Source organism: Oncorhynchus mykiss, chromosome 6 (genome assembly GCF_013265735.2).
Source record: "Oncorhynchus mykiss isolate Arlee chromosome 6, USDA_OmykA_1.1, whole genome shotgun sequence".
In the NCBI taxonomy this organism is placed as follows: Eukaryota; Metazoa; Chordata; class Actinopteri; order Salmoniformes; family Salmonidae; genus Oncorhynchus; species Oncorhynchus mykiss.
In genome coordinates this window covers 7,526,023-7,548,522 of record NC_048570.1, presented here as the reverse complement: position 1 = coordinate 7,548,522, position 22,500 = coordinate 7,526,023, and the positions used below count along the sequence as shown (strand labels likewise).

Below are 22,500 nucleotides of genomic sequence, written 5' to 3'. Positions count from 1 at the left end.
TCCCCCCCGTCTGGATAACCTCCACTCAATCCCTCCCGTCTGGATAACCTCCACTCAATCCCTCCCGTCTGGATAACCTCCACTCAATCCCCCCCGTCTGGATAACCTCCACTCAATCCCCCCCGTCTGGATAACCTCCACTCAATCCCCCCCGTCTGGATAACCTCCACTCAATCCCCCCCGTCTGGATAACCTCCACTCAATCCCCCCCGTCTGGATAACCTCCACTCAATCCCTCCCGTCTGGATAACCTCCACTCAATCCCTCCCGTCTGGATAACCTCCACTCAATCCCTCCCGTCTGGATAACCTCCTACGGGAGCGTCACCATCTCCATCGCTTCTCTCCCTCCTTCGGCGAGTGTTCGGCATCAGAGCATGATCCCATGGAGGTAGAGGTCACACGTCTTCCCGCGGCGGAACAATACAGACGGATACAGCTGGGGATCTGTCTGTACCGTGGCCAGGGAAGGCACAAGCGCCAGCGGTGTCCGTTACTTTAGACTCCGGGATCCACTAGGGCAGGGGGACGGTCACGTGATGTTACATCCCCTGGACCAGGAGTCAGTATTCCATCTACTGCTCTTCCTGTCAGACTCTTTTGAGTACCCATCACTCTGGCTGACTGTCCTTCATGCCCCGTGTCTACAGCTTTAGTGGTCAAGACCATAACGCCCTAATACCCCCCATTGTGCCCTTGGGCTGAATATAAAATGTTTTATTCCCTTCTCCCTGCGTCCCTCATGCCCCATGTCTACAGCTTTAGTGGTCAAGACCATACCATAACGCCCTAATACCCCCCATTGTGCCCTTGTTTTATTCCCTTCTCCCTGCGTCCCTCGCGCTCCGTGTCTACAGCTTTAGTGGATTCCGATGCCGAAGGGAACTTTATGGATCAGGCCCTTGCCTCCTCTCTCAATACTACTACCTACCCGCTCTCTTCTCATTTTCATTGGCCCTAATACCCCCCATTGTGCCCTTGGGCTGAATATAAAATGTTTTATTCCCTTCTCCCTGCGTGCCACGTGCACCGAAGCACCTCTCACTCACATGGCTCTCCATCCTCTGATCAGGTCTTTCTCACAGGCTACAAGTGAAGACCGACACATCAGGGACGCAACTAATGCGTCCTTATCCAATTCCGAGGTGCATATTGAAGATATTGAAAGAACTGTCCACATTTACTTTTCATCAGCCAACAATGCAAAATGCAAAAGCATTAGCCTATGTCAATCTAATATCCACAATAGTACAAAAGTTGACCTAGTCTGTGGGAGAAAGAAATACTCCAAACAGAAGGTGTGTTCTAATACCCATACTAACATACTGTATACTACATACTTAATCAGTATACACTACGCACTATTAGTTCATTTTAATATATGTAAACGAATGGTATTCTTTCAGTGGAGCGTACTAGCGCTTCGCCTGTTTACCGGATGTTGATGCTGTTGCTATGCAACTTCTTGCTAGCTTGTTAGCATAACAAATGACTAGCTGGACATCTTAGGACTTCATTAACAATGTCCATTGACAACACACAATAACTATACCACTTAGCTAAAGCTAAGAATGATGAGAATAATCAAGTCAATAGGTTGCGTTTGTAAAGTCACTCTGGCTATCTACTCTGATTTTCAAAGCACTCTCGTCTGAGTGTGCCAGAGCACAGAATAACTGATGAATTTACGAACACCCGCTGAATATGGACGGTGTCAGTAAACATTAAAAGCATAATTAAATTGTTGCCAGCAGACAGTTACAGTCACCAACACTCTGGACAACATGAAAACAGCCTAACCAGCTCTGCTAGGGAGAGTAAAATGGTCAGAGTGAGGTGTTCTCTCATTAAGTGTCTGGAAGTAGATAGCAAGCTAGCCAATGTTAGCCAGTTAGGTGCTTGACTGCGATTGTGAGGTCAAAATGCTCGGATCTTGGCCAGAGCGTCCAGTGTCAGAGAGTGAAACGCAATTTACGAACACACAGTTGGATAGTTAGTTAGATAGCATATATGTAGTTAATATACTGGCAAGTTTCATGTATTAGTAGCCAACTAACGTTAGGTAGCTAGCTAACATACCGGTACGTAGTGCTGTAATGATATGCTATGCGGTTCATAAGGATAGCGTAGCTAACAAATTGTCAGCCAGTGTAACGTAAGTACAGTTAGTATGAGTACTGTATTCGAACACAGCTCTATTCTGGGACAGTTGTGGAATGCGATAGATCCCAAATGAATACAGCCACTAGTATCATAAAAACTTTTCTGAATGTTACGCAATGTTCTGGCCTTTCTAGGGAGTTTTTCCTGGCCACCGTGCTTCTACACCTGCATTGCTTGCTGTTTGGGGTTTTAGGCTGGGTTTCTATACAGCACTTTGTGACATCAGCTGATGTAAGAAGGACTTTATATGTAAAACAAATAAAAATAAATAAATAAGCAGATCAGAACATTTAGCTTAAAATGTTGATAAACTATCAGGCTATTTGTGCACATGGCAGTAGGCTATAAGCGCAAATGTTACATTAGCGGGGAAACACCATTATCTAAAGTGAACAAAAATGTGATTATGCAGGTAATGCTTTGATTATAAAGGTGCATTTTTTTAAGGTAAAAAGGATCATCCTCAAACTTCCTCAAGCTTATGTATGCCAGTTAGACTCTACACCCATTGTAAAGTGGATTCATGTGCTTCATTTTAAGAAGTTATTTGGCCACTTTAGTTGTGATACCAACCTTATCAAAACATATAGGCCTATGGGCTAGGCTGCATGAGGAGTGGGACTATGATTTGAAAAAGTCACAAAAATGATCATGCACCTTTCTCAAAACAGGGGCAAGTGGGAAAAAAAGACGTCATCTATGCACTTAAATAGCAACTGGAGGACGTTTTACACCTGGTTCATTTTCATGCCAGCCAGGTAGGCTATACTCCTGTTGTAAAGAAAAGCAATGTGCTTAATATTAGGAAAGTTGAGAAATAAATATAGTAGGTCTAGCCTATAGAAAGCTGATGGGATCCTCCTCTTTTTAATAGAGGCCATCAATCTAATTTTCTCACGCAATTGCATATCCTTTAGAAATGTTGTGCAACATGAACTCATGGGCTCTCATGAAGTGTTTGATTAGACTTTTGAGAAGATTTGCATTGATGTCAGAGTGATTTAGAGGGAGTTCCAGGCTGAGTGCTGAGTTCCAGGCAGTTAGCAAGTTTGGTAAGCTACCAGAGGAGACCAGAACAGAGCAGACCAGTGCAAATCAGACCAGACCAGAGCGAACCACAGCAGACCAGACCAGACAAGAGCATAGTAGACAAGACCAGACCAGATCAGAGCAGACCAGACCAGACCAGAGCAGACCAGACCAGAGCAGAGCAGACCAGACCAGACCAGACTCAGACCCCTGACATGCATAGTCTGGTCACAGTTGACTAACTCAACACACAAGAGCATGCATGCACAAAGTACCAAACACACACGGCAGAAGATTTACCTCTGAGGATAACAATGCTAGGCTTGCACTTACACACACATTCAACTAAACTCACCGCATACTTGAAGGAGAGGTTATACTCTCTGTCGTTTGCCCTCAGTTTCCTCTCCAACTCTGAGAGAGAGAGAGAGACATTTCTGTATGTGTAATGTTTACTGTTCATTTTTATTGTTTATTTCACTTTTGTTTATCCATTTCACCTACTTTGGCAATGTAAACATGTGTTTCCCATGCCAATAAAGCCCCTTGAATTGAATTGAGAGTGAGAACAGGACAGCAACGGGTGTGGCTGAAATAGCCAAATCCAGTCATTTGAATGGGTGTTCACATACACTGTATATACAAAAGTATCTCTAAACCAACGGCACATTTCTAAATATGAAATGTCATGAGCGCAGTCAAGTCCGGAGACTCCCAGCAGCTCCTCACCACTCTCTTTCTTCTTGGCATAGTTTAGACCAAAGAACGACATATTGTCTGCCTCTTCTTCACGCTCTTCATCGACGCATGGTATTTATCTGGGGATGGGAGAGAACAGGGTTAGTTGTGGACTAAAATACCCATTCACTTCATTTAACAACCCCTGAATACAAGTAACAGACAGACAGTATCATCTCAGGGCGAAACATCCTAAATGAGATACTTCTGCTTCTCATGGGGGAGTGTTTTGGAGTTAAAGTACCCAATGAGGTGTCCAGTGCCAATTACAAGCCCAGCTTGAGAACATTTGGGAGAGATTTTACTTGTAGTTGATGGCTTTGTAATGGAAGGTTTGGAAATCGCTTCCTCTTAGGTGGTTGTAGAATTTAACGTCTCTTTTCTGGATGTTGATAATTAGTTTGTATCTGCCTAATTCTACTCTGCATTCTCTCTCTCTCATTATATATCCTTCTCTCTCAATATAATCAACATATCCTTTCCATCTGTCTGTGTATGGCCTGGCAGTTTCATCAACCTCCTCAACCTTTGACCTCTTCCCTTCGTGCAGGGAGGGAGAGGTGGTGGTGAGTCAATGGGTGTCGAGCCCTGACCTTAGAGAGCTGTTTTATTTCTCTATTTGGTTAGGTCAGGGTGTGATGTTCTAGTTTTTGTTTTCTAGTTTTCTTTATTTCTATGTTTTGGCCGGGTATGGTTCTCAATCAGGGACAGCTGTCTATTGTTGTCTCTGATTGGGAATCATACTTAGGTAGCCCTTTTTCCCTCCTTCAGTGTGGGTAGTTGACTTTGTTTGTGGCACGTAGCCCTGTAAGCGTCACGGTTGTTGCTTTCGTTTGTTTTTTTGTTGACTACATTTTAAATACAAATGAAATGTACGCTCACCACGCTGCACTTTGGTCCACTTCCAACGACACCTGTGACAATGGGAGGTGCCCCTTCAAAATATCCATCAAAATAATGTGTATGTGTGTGTCAAATCACATCAGCTACTACCAAACACTGCATGCTGCCTCACTTTTTTGTTCAAGGATTTTTATAGGAAAGGTCACATTTTTTGAGAATATTTTCGGGATGATTTGGGCAGTTGTGCCTTACAGACTTCAAACAAACATTCTTCCGAAAAATCTGCCAGCCAGTATCAGGGATGACAACACTCAGCCAGCCAGTATCAGGGATGACAACACTCAGCCAGACAGTATCAGGGATGACAACACTCAGCCAGCCAGTATCAGGGATGACAACACTCAGCCAGCCAGTATCAGGGATGACAACACTCAGCCAGACAGTATCAGGGATGACAACACTCAGCCACCCAGTATCAGGGATGACACAACACTCAGCCAGCCAGTACCAGGGATGACAACACTCAGCCAGACAGTATCAGGGATGACAACACTCAGCCAGCCAGTATCAGGGATGACAACACTTAGCCAGCCAGTATCAGGGATGACACAACACTCAGCCAGACAGCATCAGGGATGACAACACTCAGCCAGCCAGTATCAGGGATGACAACACTCAGCCAGACAGTATCAGGGATGACAACACTCAGCCAGACAGTATCAGGGATGACAACACTCAGCCAGCCAGTATCAGGGATGACAACACTCAGCCAGCCAGTATCAGGGATGACAACACTCAGCCAGACAGTATCAGGGATGACAACACTCAGCCAGCCAGTATCAGGGATGACAACACTCAGCCAGACAGTATCAGGGATGACAACACTCAGCCAGCCAGTATCAGGGATGACAACACTTAGTCAGCCAGTATCAGGGATGACACAACACTCAGCCAGACAGCATCAGGGATGACAACACTCAGCCAGCCAGTATCAGGGATGACAACACTCAGCCAGCCAGTATCAGGGATGACAACACTCAGCCAGCCAGCATCAGGGATGACAACACTCAGCCAGCCAGTATCAGGGATGACAACACTCAGCCAGCCAGTATCAGGGATGACAACACTCAGCCAGCCAGTATCAGGGATGACAACACTCAGCCAGCCAGTATCAGGGATGACAACACTCAGCCAGCCAGCATCAGGGATGACAACACTCAGCCAGCCAGTATCAGGGATGACACAACACTCAGCCAGCCAGCATCAGGGATGACAACACTCAGCCAGCCAGTATCAGGGATGACAACACTCAGCCAGCCAGCATCAGGGATGACAACACTCAGCCAGCTAGTATCAGGGATGACAACACTCAGCCAGCCAGCATCAGGGATGACAACACTCAGCCAGCCAGTATCAGGGATGACACAACACTCAGCCAGCCAGCATCAGGGATGACAACACTCAGCCAGCCAGTATCAGGGATGACAACACTCAGCCAGCCAGCATCAGGGATGACAACACTCAGCCAGCCAGTATCAGGGATGACACAACACTCAGCCAGCCAGCATCAGGGATGACAACACTCAGCCAGCCAGTATCAGGGATGACAACACTCAGCCAGCCAGTATCAGGGATGACAACACTCAGCCAGCCAGTATCAGGGATGACAACACTCAGCCAGCCAGCATCAGGGATGACAACACTCAGCCAGCCAGTATCAGGGATGACAACATTCAGCCAGCCAGTATCAGGGATGACAACACTCAGCCAGCCAGTATCAGGGATGACACAACACTCAGCCAGCCAGTATCAGGGATGACAACACTCAGCCAGCCAGTACCAGGGATGACAACACTCAGCCAGCCAGTGTGTGTAGTCAGTTAACATTGACATTTTAGTCATTTAGTAGACTCTCTTATCCAGAGCAACTTAGATTAGTGAGTGCATACATTTTCATTTAATTTAATTTGACACTTTTTTCATACTGGTCCCCCGTGGGAACCGCCTCTCAGGATCGGCTGTCATGGTGAACTCAGTTCTGGACATATTTATAGCACACGCGTGTGTATTTAAGAATGTGTGTTTTAAATCAGAGACACACAGAGGCCCAAGTCTGCTAAAATACACATTCACGCACACACAGGCACGCGCGCACACACACACACACACACACACACACACACACACACACACACACACACACACACACACACACACACACACACACACACACACACACACACACACACACACACACACAAACACACAAACACAAACTCCTTTCAGTGTCAACTTCATGCCTACCTTCCCTCTATCATCTATTCATTGTGTAAAGCCCCCCAAATACACCAAAGTCAAATCGTCCCCTTATTTAAACAGCCTCCTGAAGACAACTATACAGGCCCCTAAAACCACTACACAGTACATTTTCCATCCCAGTCTGTGGTCCGTTGCCAAACAGGGCACATTGTTAAAGAGGAGGAGCTGATTATATCCAACCACACCCACTCTAGTGCTTTAAATATCATCAGGATAATGTCAGCATGATTATGTCATCAGGATAATGTCAGCATGATTATGTCATCAGGATAATGTCAGCATGATTATGACATCATGATTATGTCATCAGGATAGTGTCAGCATGATAATGTAATCAGGATAATGTCAGCATGATTATGTCATCAGGATAATGTCAGCATGATTATGACATCAGGATAATGTCAGCATGATTATGACATCATGATTATGTCATCAGGATAGTGTCAGCATGATAATGTAATCAGGATAATGTCAGCATGATTATGTCATCAGGATAATGTCAGCATGATTATGACATCAGGATAATGTCAGCATGATAATGTCAGCATGATTATGTCATTAGGATAGTGTCAGCAGGATAATGTCCGCATGATAATGTCATCCGGATAATGTCATCAGGATAATGTCAGCATGATTATGTCATCAGGATAATGTCAGCATGATTATGTCATCAGGATAATGTCAGCATGATAATGTCAGCATGATTATGTCATTAGGACAGTGTCAGCAGGATAATGTCAGCATGATAATGGCATCAGGATAATGTCACCAGGATAATGTCAGCATGATTATGTCATCAGGATAATGTCATCAGGATAATGTCAGCATGATTATGTCATCAGGAGAATGGCAGCATGATAATGGCAGCTTGATTATGTCATTAGGATAGTGTTAGCAGGATAATGTCAACAGGATAATGTCAACACGATAATGTCAGCATGATAATTTCACCAGGATAATGTCATCAGGATAGTGTCAGCAGGATAATGTTGGTTAAGGGCTTGTAAAAGTCAGCATTTCACGGTAAAGTCTACACTTGTTGTGTTCAGCGCATGTGGCAAATAAAGTTTGATTTGATTTGATACTGTGTGAAGATTAATGAGTAACACCTGTTAAGCAGTGGAACTCACCTGACTACGTCATCTACTGTCTGACTTCAATATAAAGTTGGGGTGTTGGAGGGGAGAGAGCGGTGGCAGTTGTGGGGCTGTGAATCTGAAATAGGGGAGGAGAGGGGCGGAGAAGAGAGGAGTAGGGGAGGAGAGGAGAAAAGGAGAAGAGAGGAAAGAGAGAGGATAGCAGGGGAGGAGAGGAGAGGAGAGGAAGAGGAGAGCAGGGGAGGAGAGGAGAAAAGGAGAAGAGAGGAAAGAGAGAGGATAGCAGGGGAGGAGAGGAGAGGAGAGGAAGAGGAGAGCAGGGGAGGAGATGAGAAAAGGAGAAGAGAGGAAAGAGAGAGGATAGCAGGGGAGGGGAGGAGAGGAGAGGAGTAGGGGAGCAGAGGAGGAGAGGAGAGGAGTAGGGGAGGAGACGAGAAAAGGAGAAGAGAGGAGAGGGAGAGGATAGCAGGGGAGGAGAGGAGAGGAGAGGAGTAGTGGAGGAGAGGAGAAAAGGAGAAGAGAGGAAAGGAGAGGAGAGGAGAGGAGAGGAGAGGAGAAGGAGAGGAGAGACGGGGAGGAGAGGAGGAGGTGGGGAGGGAAAGGAGAAGAGCTGGACAACATAACTCCTTTTGACCGGAGCACAGAAAACACAAAAGCCCCGAACAATCAGCTGCTGAATTATTCACCTGACCTCTCAGGCCACAAAGCCGAATGTGAGTGGCCCCTCTCGGTTTACCTGATAACAACACAACACTTAGGCTGACCTTTATAGACTAATTATACTGTTTATCCTCCATTATAAAACAGTCTCGTTCCTTTGACAGCAACACAATCGTATTACTGATCACGCACACACACACACACGCACACACACACACACACACACACACACACACACACACACACACACACACAAACACACACAGACACACACACACACACACACACACACACACACACACACACACACTAACACACACACACAAACACACACACAAACACACACACACACACACAAACACACACACACACACACACACAAACACACACACACACAAACAAAAGGAGTGCAAATAGAGTTTAAATATTGTAATGTTGGTTTGATTCCAGTACATCATATGATGTTACGAATACGAAACTGGTTTTTATGTTGAACACATAATTGATGTTTTTAGATTGGCTGCAGGGGACTTGGAGGTCACCAGCTGAAAGGTTCAATGGCCTGAGCAGGATACTGAGGCTGACAACAAAGCACACTACTGGGGCAGCACAAACACTGAACAATAGTGTGTGTGTGTTTGGGTATTGTCACTCACACAACACACCAAAACACTGTCTGTCATACACTGTCTATCACTGGCTAGAGCAAGCCACAACACTGTCTGTGACTGGCTAGAGCATGCCACAACACTGTCTATCACTGGCTAGAGCAAGCCACAACACTGTCTGTGACTGGCTAGAGCAATCCACAACACTGTCTATCACTGGCTAGAGCATGCCACAACACTGTATGTCACACAGTGACTGGCTAGAGCAAGCCACAACACTGTCTATCACTGGCTAGAGCAAGCCACAACACTGTCTATCACTGGCTGGAGCGATCCACAACACTGTCTATCACTGGCTAGAGCAATCCACAACACTGTCTGTGCCTGGCTAGAGCAAGCCACAACACTGTCTATCACTGGCTAGAGCATGCCACAACACTGTCTGTCATACAGTGACTGGCTAGAGCAATCCACAACACTGTCTGTCACCAGCTAGAGCAAGCCACAACACTGTATGTCATGCAGTGACTGTCTAGAGCAAGCCACAACACTGTCTGTGACTGGCTAGAGCAATCCACAACACTGTCTATCACTGGCTAGAGCATGCCACAACACTGTCTGTCACACAGTGACTGGCTAGAGCAAGCCACAACACTGTATATCACTGGCTAGAGCAAGCCACAACACTGTCTATCACTGGCTAGAGCGATCCACCACACTGTCTATCACTGGCTAGAGCAATCCACAACACTGTCTGTGACTGGCTAGAGCAAGCCACAACACTGTCTATCACTGGCTAGAGCATGCCACAACACTGTCTGTCATGCAGTGACTGTCTAGAGCAATCCACAACACTGTCTGTCATGCAGTGACTAGCTAGAGCAATCCACAACACTGTCTGCCATACAGTGACTGGCTAGAGCAATCCACAGCACTGTCTGTGACTGGCTAGAGCAATCCACAACACTGTCTGCCATACAGTGACTGGCTAGAGCAATCCACAGCACTGTCTGTGACTGGCTAGAGCAAGCCACAACACTGTCTGTCTCTGGCTAGAACTAGCCGCAACACTGTCTCTCACTGGCTAGAGCGATCCACAACACTGTCTATCACTGGCTAGAGCAATCCACAACACTGTCTGTGACTGGCTAGAGCAAGCCACAACACTGTCTATCACTGGCTAGAGCATGCCACAACACTGTCTGTCATACAGTGACTGGCTAGAGCAATCCACAACACTGTCTGTCACCAGCTAGAGCAAGCCACAACACTGTCTGTCATGCAGTGACTGTCTAGAGCAATCCACAACACTGTCTGTCATGCAGTGACTAGCTAGAGCAATCCACAACACTGTCTGCCATACAGTGACTGGCTAGAGCAATCCACAGCACTGTCTGTGACTGGCTAGAGCAATCCACAACACTGTCTGCCATACAGTGACTGGCTAGAGCAATCCACAGAACTGTCTGTGACTGGCTAGAGCAAGCCACAACACTGTCTGTCTCTGGCTAGAACTAGCCGCAACACTGTCTCTCACTGGCTAGAGCGATCCTCAACACTGTCTGTCACTGGCTAGAGCAATCCACAACAATGTCTGTGACTGGCTAGAGCAAGCCGCAACACTGTCTGTCACTGGCTAGATCGATCCACAACACTGTCTGTCACTGGCTAGAGCGATCCACAACACTGTCTGTCACTGGCTAGAGCGATCCACAACACTGTCTGTCACTGGCTAGAGCAATCCACAACACTGTCTGTCACTGGCTAGAGCGATCCACAACACTGTCTGTCACTGGCTAGAGCAAGCCACAACACTGTCTGTCACTGGCTAGAGCAATCCACAACACTGTCTGTCACTGGCTAGAGCGAGCCACAACACTGTCTATCACTGGCTAGAGCAATCCACAACACTGTCTGTCACTGGCTAGAGCGATCCACAACACTGTCTGTCACTGGCTAGAGCAAGCCACAACACTGTCTATCACTGGCTAGAGCAATCCACAACACTGTCTGTCACTGGCTAGAGCAATCCACAACACTGTCTGTCACTGGCTAGAGCGAGCCACAACACTGTCTATCACTGGCTAGAGCAATCCACAACACTGTCTGTCACTGGCTAGAGCGATCCACAACACTGTCTGTCACTGGCTAGAGCAATCCACAACACTGTCTGTGACTGGCTAGAGCAAGCCACAACACTGTCTATCACTGGCTAGAGCATGCCACAACACTGTCTGTCATACAGTGACTGGCTAGAGCAATCCACAACACTGTCTGTCACCAGCTAGAGCAAGCCACAACACTGTCTGTCATGCAGTGACTGTCTAGAGCAATCCACAACACTGTCTGTCATGCAGTGACTAGCTAGAGCAATCCACAACACTGTCTGCCATACAGTGACTGGCTAGAGCAATCCACAGCACTGTCTGTGACTGGCTAGAGCAATCCACAACACTGTCTGCCATACAGTGACTGGCTAGAGCAATCCACAGAACTGTCTGTGACTGGCTAGAGCAAGCCACAACACTGTCTGTCTCTGGCTAGAACTAGCCGCAACACTGTCTCTCACTGGCTAGAGCGATCCTCAACACTGTCTGTCACTGGCTAGAGCAATCCACAACAATGTCTGTGACTGGCTAGAGCAAGCCGCAACACTGTCTGTCACTGGCTAGATCGATCCACAACACTGTCTGTCACTGGCTAGAGCGATCCACAACACTGTCTGTCACTGGCTAGAGCGATCCACAACACTGTCTGTCACTGGCTAGAGCAATCCACAACACTGTCTGTCACTGGCTAGAGCGATCCACAACACTGTCTGTCACTGGCTAGAGCAAGCCACAACACTGTCTGTCACTGGCTAGAGCAATCCACAACACTGTCTGTCACTGGCTAGAGCGAGCCACAACACTGTCTATCACTGGCTAGAGCAATCCACAACACTGTCTGTCACTGGCTAGAGCGATCCACAACACTGTCTGTCACTGGCTAGAGCAAGCCACAACACTGTCTATCACTGGCTAGAGCAATCCACAACACTGTCTGTCACTGGCTAGAGCAATCCACAACACTGTCTGTCACTGGCTAGAGCGAGCCACAACACTGTCTATCACTGGCTAGAGCAATCCACAACACTGTCTGTCACTGGCTAGAGCGATCCACAACACTGTCTGTCACTGGCTAGAGCAAGCCACAACACTGTCTATCACTGGCTAGAGCAATCCACAACACTGTCTGTCACTGGCTAGAGCAAGCCACAACACTGTCTGTAACTGGCTAGAGCAATCCACAACACTGTCTGTCACTGGCTAGAGCAATCCACAACACTGTCTGTCACTGGCTAGAGCAAGCCACAACACTGTCTATCACTGGCTAGAGCAATCCACAACACTGTCTGTCACTGGCTAGAGCAAGCCACAACACTGTCTGTCACTGGCTAGAGCAATCCACAACACTGTCTGTCACTGGCTAGAGCAATCCACAACACTGTCTGTCACTGGCTAGAGCAAGCCACAACACTGTCTGTCACTGGCTAGAGCGATCCACAACACTGTCTGACACCCTTTCCAGGCAAACAAGGACATATTTTTTCGATTGAAACATGCCAAACCCTCCTACTAGACAAATAGAGACAGAGCTGAAGTACAGAAACCAGTAGTAATAAACATTCATGTCTACAATGTCACAGGACACTACCTTCTTCAGAGAAAGAAAATATTTATCTGGTTATTTAAAGTTTATAAATCACTTGAGTGATATATTAAATATGGGAGAAAGTCGTTCCCTCCCTGCCTCCCTCTCTCCCTCCCTCTCTCTCCCTCTCTCTCTCTCTCTCTCTCTCTCTCTCTCTCTCTCTCTGTCTCTCTCTCTCTTTCTGTCTGTCTCTCTCTCTCTCTCTCTCTCTCTCTCTCTTTCTGTCCCCCCCCCCCTCTCTCTCTCTCTCTTTCTCTCTCTCTCTCTCTCTCTCTCTCTCTCTCTCTCTCTCTCAAACCATTCTCTCCTGGAGTATTTCCTTTCAGGAGTACCCAGGGATGAAAATGGAGAGAGGGAACACTCGCTTTTGTTCACCACTACTTCCTGTGAGCCTGACCCTCTCCCCCACCCTGACTCCTAAACCTGAGGTCAAGAGGCTAGCCGCTGTTCTTACCGTTAGTCCCAGCTCCAGCCGTATGTTTGTCCGATGGAGTGAGACAAATGGCCTGGCAGTCTTGGGAAAGTCAGACTAGGAAACAAGCTGTTAATATTTCCTCAAAGCTATCCCCTCCTCCTTCACTATCTGTCCTTCACACACTAACCCCCCTCTCCTCTTTTTGTCATTCTACCCCTCTCTCATTCTCTGTCACTCCTCTTTACGCTCTCTCTCTCTCTCTGTCTCTGTCTCTCTCTCTCTCTCTGTCTCTCTCTCTGTCTCTCTCTCTCTCTGTCTCTCTCTCTAACTATTCCCTCCCCCAGTCATTCACTGTCTCAAATAGTCCTTCCTCTTTCTGTTTTATCTTCTCCTTTCTTGTCCCTCTCAGTCTCACGTTGCCCCTCCCACTTCTGCTCTCTGTCTCATGTTGCCCCTCCCACTTCTGCTCTCTGTCTCATGTTGCCCCTCCCACTTCTGCTCTCTGTCTCATGTTGCCCCTCTCACTTCTGCTCTCTGTCTCATGTTGCCCCTCCCACTTCTGCTCTCTGTCTCATGTTGCCCCTCTCACTTCTGCTCTCTGTCTCATGTTGCCCCTCCCACTTCTGCTCTCTGTCTCATGTTGCCCCTCCCACTTCTGCTCTCTGTCTCATGTTGCCCCTCCCACTTCTGCTCTCTGTCTCATGTTGCCCCTCCCACTTCTGCTCTTTGTCTCACGTTGCCCCTCCCACTTCTGCTCTCTGTCTCACGTTGCCCCTCTCTCTTCTGCTCTCTGTCTCATGTTGCCCCTCTCTCTTCTGCTCTCTGTCTCACGTTGCCCCTCTCACTTCTGCTCTCTGTCTCATGTTGCCCCTCTCACTTCTGCTCTCTGTCTCACGTTGCCCCTCTCACTTCTGCTCTCTGTCTCACATTGCCCCTCTCTTCTGCTCTCTGTCTCATGTTGCCCCTCTCACTTCTGCTCTCTGTCTCACGTTGCCCCTCTCACTTCTCCTCTCTGTCTCATGTTGCTCCTCTCACTTCTGCTCTCTGTCTCATGTTGCCCCTCTCTCTTCTGCTCTCTGTCTCATGTTGCCCCTCTCTCTTCTCCTCTCTGTCTCATGTTGCCCCTCTCTCTTCTGCTCTCTGTCTCATGTTACCCCTCTATCTTCTGATCTCTGTCTCATGTTGCCCTTCTCTCTTCTCCTCTCTGTCTCATGTTGCCCCTCTCTCTTCTGCTCTCTGTCTCATGTTGCCCCTCTCTCTTCTGCTCTCTGTCTCATGTTTCCCCTCTCTCTTCTGCTCTCGCGTCTGGCTGGTGAGAGGTAGGTGGGCTTGGAATCTAGAGGGGATTCAGACACTTACACACAGAAGATAAACAGGAACACGGGGCCGGACTAGACACTCTCTCTCCGCTCCCCTAACCTCTTTATTTGACCTCTGCTTTCTCCTCTTATTACATGCCTCACTAAGTCTTTCCCTCTGTGCCATTTTCTTCTCTCTTAACTTTCTCTCTTGCCCTTCAGTTTGTTCGAGGACTGCATGTCTTGTTCTCTCTTGCCCTTCAGTTTGTTCAAGGACCGCACATCTCTTTCTCTTCAGTTTTTTTAAAAACCTTTATTTAACTAGGCAAGTCAGTTAAGAACAAATGCTTAGCCACGCGTCTTGTAGCCACGCGTCTTGTAGCCACGCGTCTTGTAGCCACTCGTCTTGTAGCCACGCGTCTTTTAGCCACGCGTCTTGTCGCCACTCGTCTTGTAGCCACTCGTCTTGTAGCCACGAGTCTTGTAGCCACGAGTCTTTTAGCCACGCGTCTTGTAGCCACTCGTCTTGTAGCCACGCGTCTTGTAGCCACTCGTCTTGTAGCCTAGCGTCTTTTAGCCACGCGTCTTGTAGCCAATGCGTCTTGTAGCCTCGCGTCTTGTAGCCACTCGTCTTGTAGCCACTCGTCTTGTAGCCACGTGTCTTGTAGCCAACGTGTCTTGTGTCTTGTAGCCAAAATGTCTTGTAGCCATGTGTCTTGTAGCCAATGTGTCTTGTGTCTTGTAGCCAAAATGTCTTGTAGCCATGTGTCTTGTAGCCAATGTGTCTTGTAGCCAATGTGTCTTGTAGCCAATGTGTCTTGTAGCCAACGCGTCTTGTGTCTTGTAGCCAAAATGTCTTGTAGCCATGTGTCTTGTAGCCAATGTGTCTTGTAGCCAATGTGTCTTGTAGCCAACGCGTCTTGTCGCTTGTAGCCAAAATGTTTTGTAGCCATGTGTCTTGTAGCCAATGTGTCTTGTAGCCAATGTGTCTTGTAGCCAACGCGTCTTGTAGCCAACGCATCTTGTGTCTTGTAGCCAAAATGTATTGTAGCCATGTGTCTTGTAGCCAATGTGTCTTGTGTCTTGTAGCCAATGTGTCTTGTGTCTTGTAGCCAATGTGTCTCGTAGCCAATGTGTCTTGTAGCCAAGCGTCTTGTAGCCATGTGTATGTGTTTAAAAGGTGTGTACAGCATGGATAAAACATTAAGAACACCTTCCTAATATTGAGTTTCACCCTCTTTGCCCTCAATTTGTCAGGGCATGGACTCTACAAGGTGTTGAAGGCGTTCCACAGGGATGCTGGCCCGTGTTGACTCCAATGCTTCCTATAGATGTGTCAAGTTGGCTGGATGTCTGTTGGGTGGTGGACCATTCTTGATACACACAGGAAACTGTTGAGCGGGGAAAAACCCGCTCAACAACCCATGGCACCTACTACCATACCCCATTCATAGGCACTTACATTCACCCTCTGAATGGCACACATACACAGTGCATGTCTTAATTGTCTCCAGGCTTAAAAATCCTTCATAGCCCTGTCTTCTCCCCTTCATCTACACTGATTGAAGTGGATTTAACAAGTGACATCAATAAGAGATCATAGCTTTCACCTGGTCAGTCTATGTCATGGAAAGAACAGATGTTCCTAATGTTTTGTCCACACAGTGAATGTCTAGATATGTATGTGTTTGTAGTGTCTTAACTAAGTATGTCTGTAGTGTTTTAACGAAGTCTGGTTCTGGTGTCTTAACTAAGTCTGTGTGTAGGGTCTTAACTAAGTCTGTGTGTAGGGTCTTAACTAAGTCTCTCTCATATGTATATACTGTACTCGATACCATCTACTGTATCTTGCCTATGCTGCTCTGTACCATCACTCATCCATATATCTTTATGTACATATTCTTTATCCCCTTACACTGTGTATAAGACAGTAGTTTTGGAATTGTTAGTTAGATTACTTGTTGGTTATTACTGCATTGTCGGAACTAGAAGCACAAGCATTTCGCTACACTCGCATTAACATCTGCTAACCATGTGTATGTGACAAATAAAATGTGATTTGATTTGATTTGAAGTCTGTGTGTAGGGTCTTAACTAAGTCTGTGTGTAGGGTCTTAACTAAGTCTGTGTGTGGTGTCTTAACTAAGTCTGGGTCTGGTGTCTTAACTAAGTCTGTGTGTAGTGTCTTAACTAAGTCTGGGTCTGGTGTCTTAACTAAGTCTGTGTGTAGTGTCTAAACTTAGTCAAACCTCCATCAAACCATTTAGAATATCTGATCCAGTAGAGGTCCATTAGATCCCAGTTCGAAGTACAGTAGATCCACTAGATCCCAGTTCAAAGTACAGTAGATCCACTAGATCCCAGTTCAAAGTACAGTAGATCCACTAGATCCCAGGTCAAAGTACAGTAGATCCACTAGATCCCAGTTCAAAGTATAGTAGATCCACTAGATCCCAGGTCAAAGTACAGTAGATCCATTGGGTCCTGTTGTACTGTATGTTAAGATCTGCCCGCTAGCTTCTCTATCTGTGAGACTATATGTTAAGATCTGCCCACTCTGTGAGTGCGTCCTGTCAGGCTGTTTCCCTGCCTGGTACGGCAACTGCACCACACGCAACCGCGGGGCTCTCCAGAGGGTAGTGAGGTCTGCCCAACGCATCATCGGGGGCAAACTATCCGCCCTCCAGGACACCTACAGCACCCGATGTCACAGGAAGGCCATAAGATCATCAAGGACAACAACCACCCGAGCCACGGCCTGTTCACCCCGATATCATTCAGAAGGCGAGGTCAGTACAGAAAGTGCTAAATACTAAGCTGAGACCGAGGGACTGAAAAACAGCTTCTATCTCAAGGCCATCAGACTGTTAAATAGCCATCACTAGCACATTAGAGGCTGCTGCCCCATATACAGACTTGAAATCTGCATATATAGACTTGAAATCACTGGCCACTTTAATAATGGAACACTAGTCACTTTAATAATAATGTTGACATATTTTACATTACCCGTCTTGTATGTATATACTGCATTCTGTCCTATTTTACTGTATTTTAGTCAATGCCACTGACATCGCTCATCCAAATATTTAGATTTACGTTCTTAATTCCCTTCCTTTACATTAGATTGTGTGTATTGTTAGATATTACTGCACTGTTGGAGCTAGAAACACAAGCATTTCGCTACACCCGCAATAACATCTGTATGTGACAAATACAATTTGATTGGATTTTTTTTTGGTCTTCCTTTTGGTGCCTAATGAACACGACCCTGGTCGTGCCTATTAATGATCAGCCTTCTGGACAGAAATAAGTTCATCACGATGTACAGTATTTAGAGAGAGAGACAGAGTGAGAGAAGGAGAGAGCGGGAGAGCGAGAGAAAATTAGCGAGTGAATACAAGAAGTACAGGAAGAATTAAATGAATGAGAGTGAGAAAAGAGAGGGGGAGAAAAGAGAAGAAGACAAAGATTTGGAGAGGATGGAGAACAGGGTAACATTAAACACATTCAGCAGTTCATCAGGCAGAACTGTGCATATACTATCTGGACTAAGAGAGAGCCAGAGGGAAAAGATAGCGAGAGAGGGACTCACCCCAGAGACAATGTCAACAGTAGCCTGAGAGAGAGAGGGACTCACCCCAGAGACAAAGTCAACATCAGCCTGAGAGAGAGGGACTCACCCCAGAGACAAAGTCAACATCAGCCTGAGAGAGAGAGGGACTCACCCCAGAGACAGTCAACATCAGCCTGAGAGAGAGAGGGACTCACCCCAGAGACAAAGTCAACATCAGCCTGAGAGAGAGAGACGGACTCACCCCAGAGACAAAGTCAACATCAGCCTGAGAGAGAGAGAGACGGACTCACCCCAGAGACAAAGTCAACATCAGCCTGAGAGAGAGAGGGACTCACCCCAGAGACAAAATCAACAGTAGCCTGAGAGAGAGGGACACCGCAGAGACAAAGTCAACATCAGCCTGAGAGAGAGAGAGAGACTCACCCCAGAGACAAAGTCAACATCAGCCTGAGAGAGAGAGGGACTCACCCCAGAGACAAAGTCAACAGTAGCCTGAGAGAGAGGGACACCGCAGAGACAAAGTCAACATTAGCCTGAGAGAGAGGGACACCGCAGAGACAAAGTCAACATCAGCCTGAGAGAGTACAGAGATGCTACTAGCCTACCTGTATTTGGGGTTGGAGGGGAGGTAGAGGTTCACCGCCTGGTAAAATAAACACAGTTTTGGGCGGCGCTTCACCACCAATAGAATACAACTGACAAAAACGTGTAACACTCATTCGAATCTCATTCCAAGTCCAACACACCCCCCAAACCAGAACGCCGCATTGTCAAACATTCCTACAAGTACATTAAACATTTCACAGCTTTATATCATTTTACAAGTACTTTACATACAGTATATATCCATCTTTTCATATTTGACAGTACATACATACAAATTCACAGCTCAAGATCTAGTTTACTTTGATTCTATACAATAAATACATGCTCTGGTGTTAGGCATTTCTTTACAAACTTACAGTAAGATTGAAACAGTGTGAGTGCAAGAGATAAGAACCAGATCAACAGAGCTAGAAAGTGAACACTGTCAGTTGTTAATAATGCTGCGTTCGTAACCAAGTGGGAGGTGGGAATTTACCAGTTGTGAAGTTGTTGAATACTAGTTGGATGCATTCGCGTGTCTTTGAACTCGTTGAACAAGCTGCATCAACCATAAACTAAAAGTACAGCGATCATGCTTGTAAACAAATTATAGCTTTCAAAAAAACATATTAATATATTATTTATATATCCCAAAAACAAATAAATAATATGTTTTGTTGTTGCATTTAACTGCTGAAAAGTACTGTTACTGAGGTCATTTCCTTAGTATTTTGATGTCAGAGGTCAGCATGTGGGAGAAGTGGGAGCTGGATGCTATACTGTGGATTTTTCCCCTGTCGTATGTGGTAAATTCCCACTTGGTTATGAACTCTGCATAACACACAGAGTTCATACTATATCCATCCCCTTCCACGTCCGTATGATATAATTGGATGGCCAAGCTGTCCATCTTCTCTTTCGGCCAATGACAGGCAGATAATGTCTGTTACGATTACAGGACGCCCAACGACTGAGACCAATGGTGGAACCTTGGGGAGAAGCTCACACGAGAGACCAGCCCTGTCTCAGTAAGTAGATGATTGATGGGTGACATCATCACTATAACATGAATGTATATGCAGTAACAGTTGAAAAGAGAAACTGAAGTTGCCAAAATAAATAAATAAATAAAAATCTAGAAAGTTAGTGGGATGAAGGTCTTGTAATAGAAAATAGTTGTTTTTTTACCTACAGAGACAGGTGTAAAGCAGGCCTGGTGTACGGGAACACTCTCCTAGATGCTGTGGTGTATAGGAACACTCTCCTAGATGCTGTGGTGTACGGGAACACTCTCCTAGATGCTGTGGTGTACAGGAACACTCTCCTAAATGCTGTGGTGTACATGAACACTCTCCTAGATGCTGTGGTGTATAGGAACACTCTCCTAGATGCTGTGGTGTACAGGAACACTCTCCTAAATGCTGTGGTGTACGGGAACACTCTCCTAGATGCTGTGGTGTATGGGAACACTCTCCTAGATGCTGTGGTGTATAGGAACACTCTCCTAGATGCTGTGGTGTATAGGAACACTCTCCTAGATGCTGTGGTGTACGGGAACACTCTCCTAGATGCTGTGGTGTACGGGAACACTCTCCTAGATGCTGTGGTGTATAGGAACACTCTCCTAGATGCTGTGGTGTATGGGAACACTCTCCTAGATGCTGTGGTGTATAGGAACACTCTCCTAGATGCTGTGGTGTACGGGAACACTCTCCTAGATGCTGTGGTGTACGGGAACACTCTCCTAAATGCTGTGGTGTATAGGAACACTCTCCTAAATGCTGTGGTGTATAGGAACACTCTCCTAGATGCTGTGGTGTATAGGAACACTCTCCTAGATGCTGTGGTGTACAGGAACACTCTCCTAGATGCTGTGGTGTACAGGAACACTCTCCTAGATGCTGTGGTGTACGGGAACACTCTCCTAGATGCTGTGGTGTATAGGAACACTCTCCTAGATGCTGTGGTGTACAGGAACACTCTCCTAGATGCTGTGGTGTACGGGAACACTCTCCTAGATGCTGTGGTGTACAGGAACACTCTCCTAGATGCTGTGGTGTATAGGAACACTCTCCTAGATGCTGTGGTGTATAGGAACACTCTCCTAGATGCTGTGGTGTACGGGAACACTCTCCTAGATGCTGTGGTGTATAGGAACACTCTCCTAGATGCTGTGGTGTATAGGAACACTCTCCTAGATGCTGTGGTGTATAGGAACACTCTCCTAGATGCTGTGGTGTATGGGAACACTCTCCTAAATGCTGTGGTGTACGGGAACACTCTCCTAGATGCTGTGGTGTACGGGAACACTCTCCTAGATGCTGTGGTGTATAGGAACACTCTCCTAGATGCTGTGGTGTATAGGAACACTCTCCTAGATGCTGTGGTGTATAGGAACACTCTCCTAGATGCTGTGGTGTATGGGAACACTCTCCTAGATGCTGTGGTGTACAGGAACACTCTCCTAGATGCTGTGGTGTATAGGAACACTCTCCTAGATGCTGTGGTGTATAGGAACACTCTCCTAGATGCTGTGGTGTATAGGAACACTCTCCTAGATGCTGTGGTGTACGGGAACACTCTCCTAGATGCTGTGGTGTACAGGAACACTCTCCTAAATGCTGTGGTGTACAGGAACACTCTCCTAGATGCTGTGGTGTATAGGAACACTCTCCTAGATGCTGTGGTGTACAGGAACACTCTCCTAAATGCTGTGGTGTACGGGAACACTCTCCTAGATGCTGTGGTGTATGGGAACACTCTCCTAGATGCTGTGGTGTATAGGAACACTCTCCTAGATGCTGTGGTGTATAGGAACACTCTCCTAGATGCTGTGGTGTACGGGAACACTCTCCTAGATGCTGTGGTGTACGGGAACACTCTCCTAGATGCTGTGGTGTATAGGAACACTCTCCTAGATGCTGTGGTGTATGGGAACACTCTCCTAGATGCTGTGGTGTATAGGAACACTCTCCTAGATGCTGTGGTGTACGGGAACACTCTCCTAGATGCTGTGGTGTACGGGAACACTCTCCTAAATGCTGTGGTGTATAGGAACACTCTCCTAAATGCTGTGGTGTATAGGAACACTCTCCTAGATGCTGTGGTGTATAGGAACACTCTCCTAGATGCTGTGGTGTACAGGAACACTCTCCTAGATGCTGTGGTGTACAGGAACACTCTCCTAGATGCTGTGGTGTACGGGAACACTCTCCTAGATGCTGTGGTGTATAGGAACACTCTCCTAGATGCTGTGGTGTACAGGAACACTCTCCTAGATGCTGTGGTGTACGGGAACACTCTCCTAGATGCTGTGGTGTACAGGAACACTCTCCTAGATGCTGTGGTGTATAGGAACACTCTCCTAGATGCTGTGGTGTATAGGAACACTCTCCTAGATGCTGTGGTGTACGGGAACACTCTCCTAGATGCTGTGGTGTATAGGAACACTCTCCTAGATGCTGTGGTGTATAGGA

At 46.6% G+C, this 22,500-nt stretch overlaps 1 protein-coding gene across 4 annotated transcripts in view; it reads right to left on the bottom strand.

Moving 5' to 3' along the window:
* Window positions 1-13,983, bottom strand: part of LOC110525208 (phospholipid-transporting ATPase ID) — a 65,512-nt gene extending 51,529 nt beyond the window's left edge. For 2 of the 4 annotated variants that reach the window (XM_036979324.1, XM_036979326.1), the window contains exons 1-3: window positions 13,604-13,983; window positions 3,921-4,009; window positions 3,547-3,605 (exon numbers count right to left, since the gene is read on the bottom strand). In XM_036979324.1, coding sequence (XP_036835219.1) covers window positions 3,547-3,605; window positions 3,921-3,963 — 102 coding nt within the window. In that variant the 5' untranslated portion in view covers window positions 3,964-4,009; window positions 13,604-13,983. Of the gene's footprint in view, window positions 1-3,546; window positions 3,606-3,920; window positions 4,010-8,221; window positions 8,375-13,603 lie in introns of those variants that run through there. The other 2 variants (XM_036979325.1, XM_036979327.1) reach the window with 2 other exon arrangements.
* Between the last annotated feature and the right edge of the window lie 8,517 nt (window positions 13,984-22,500).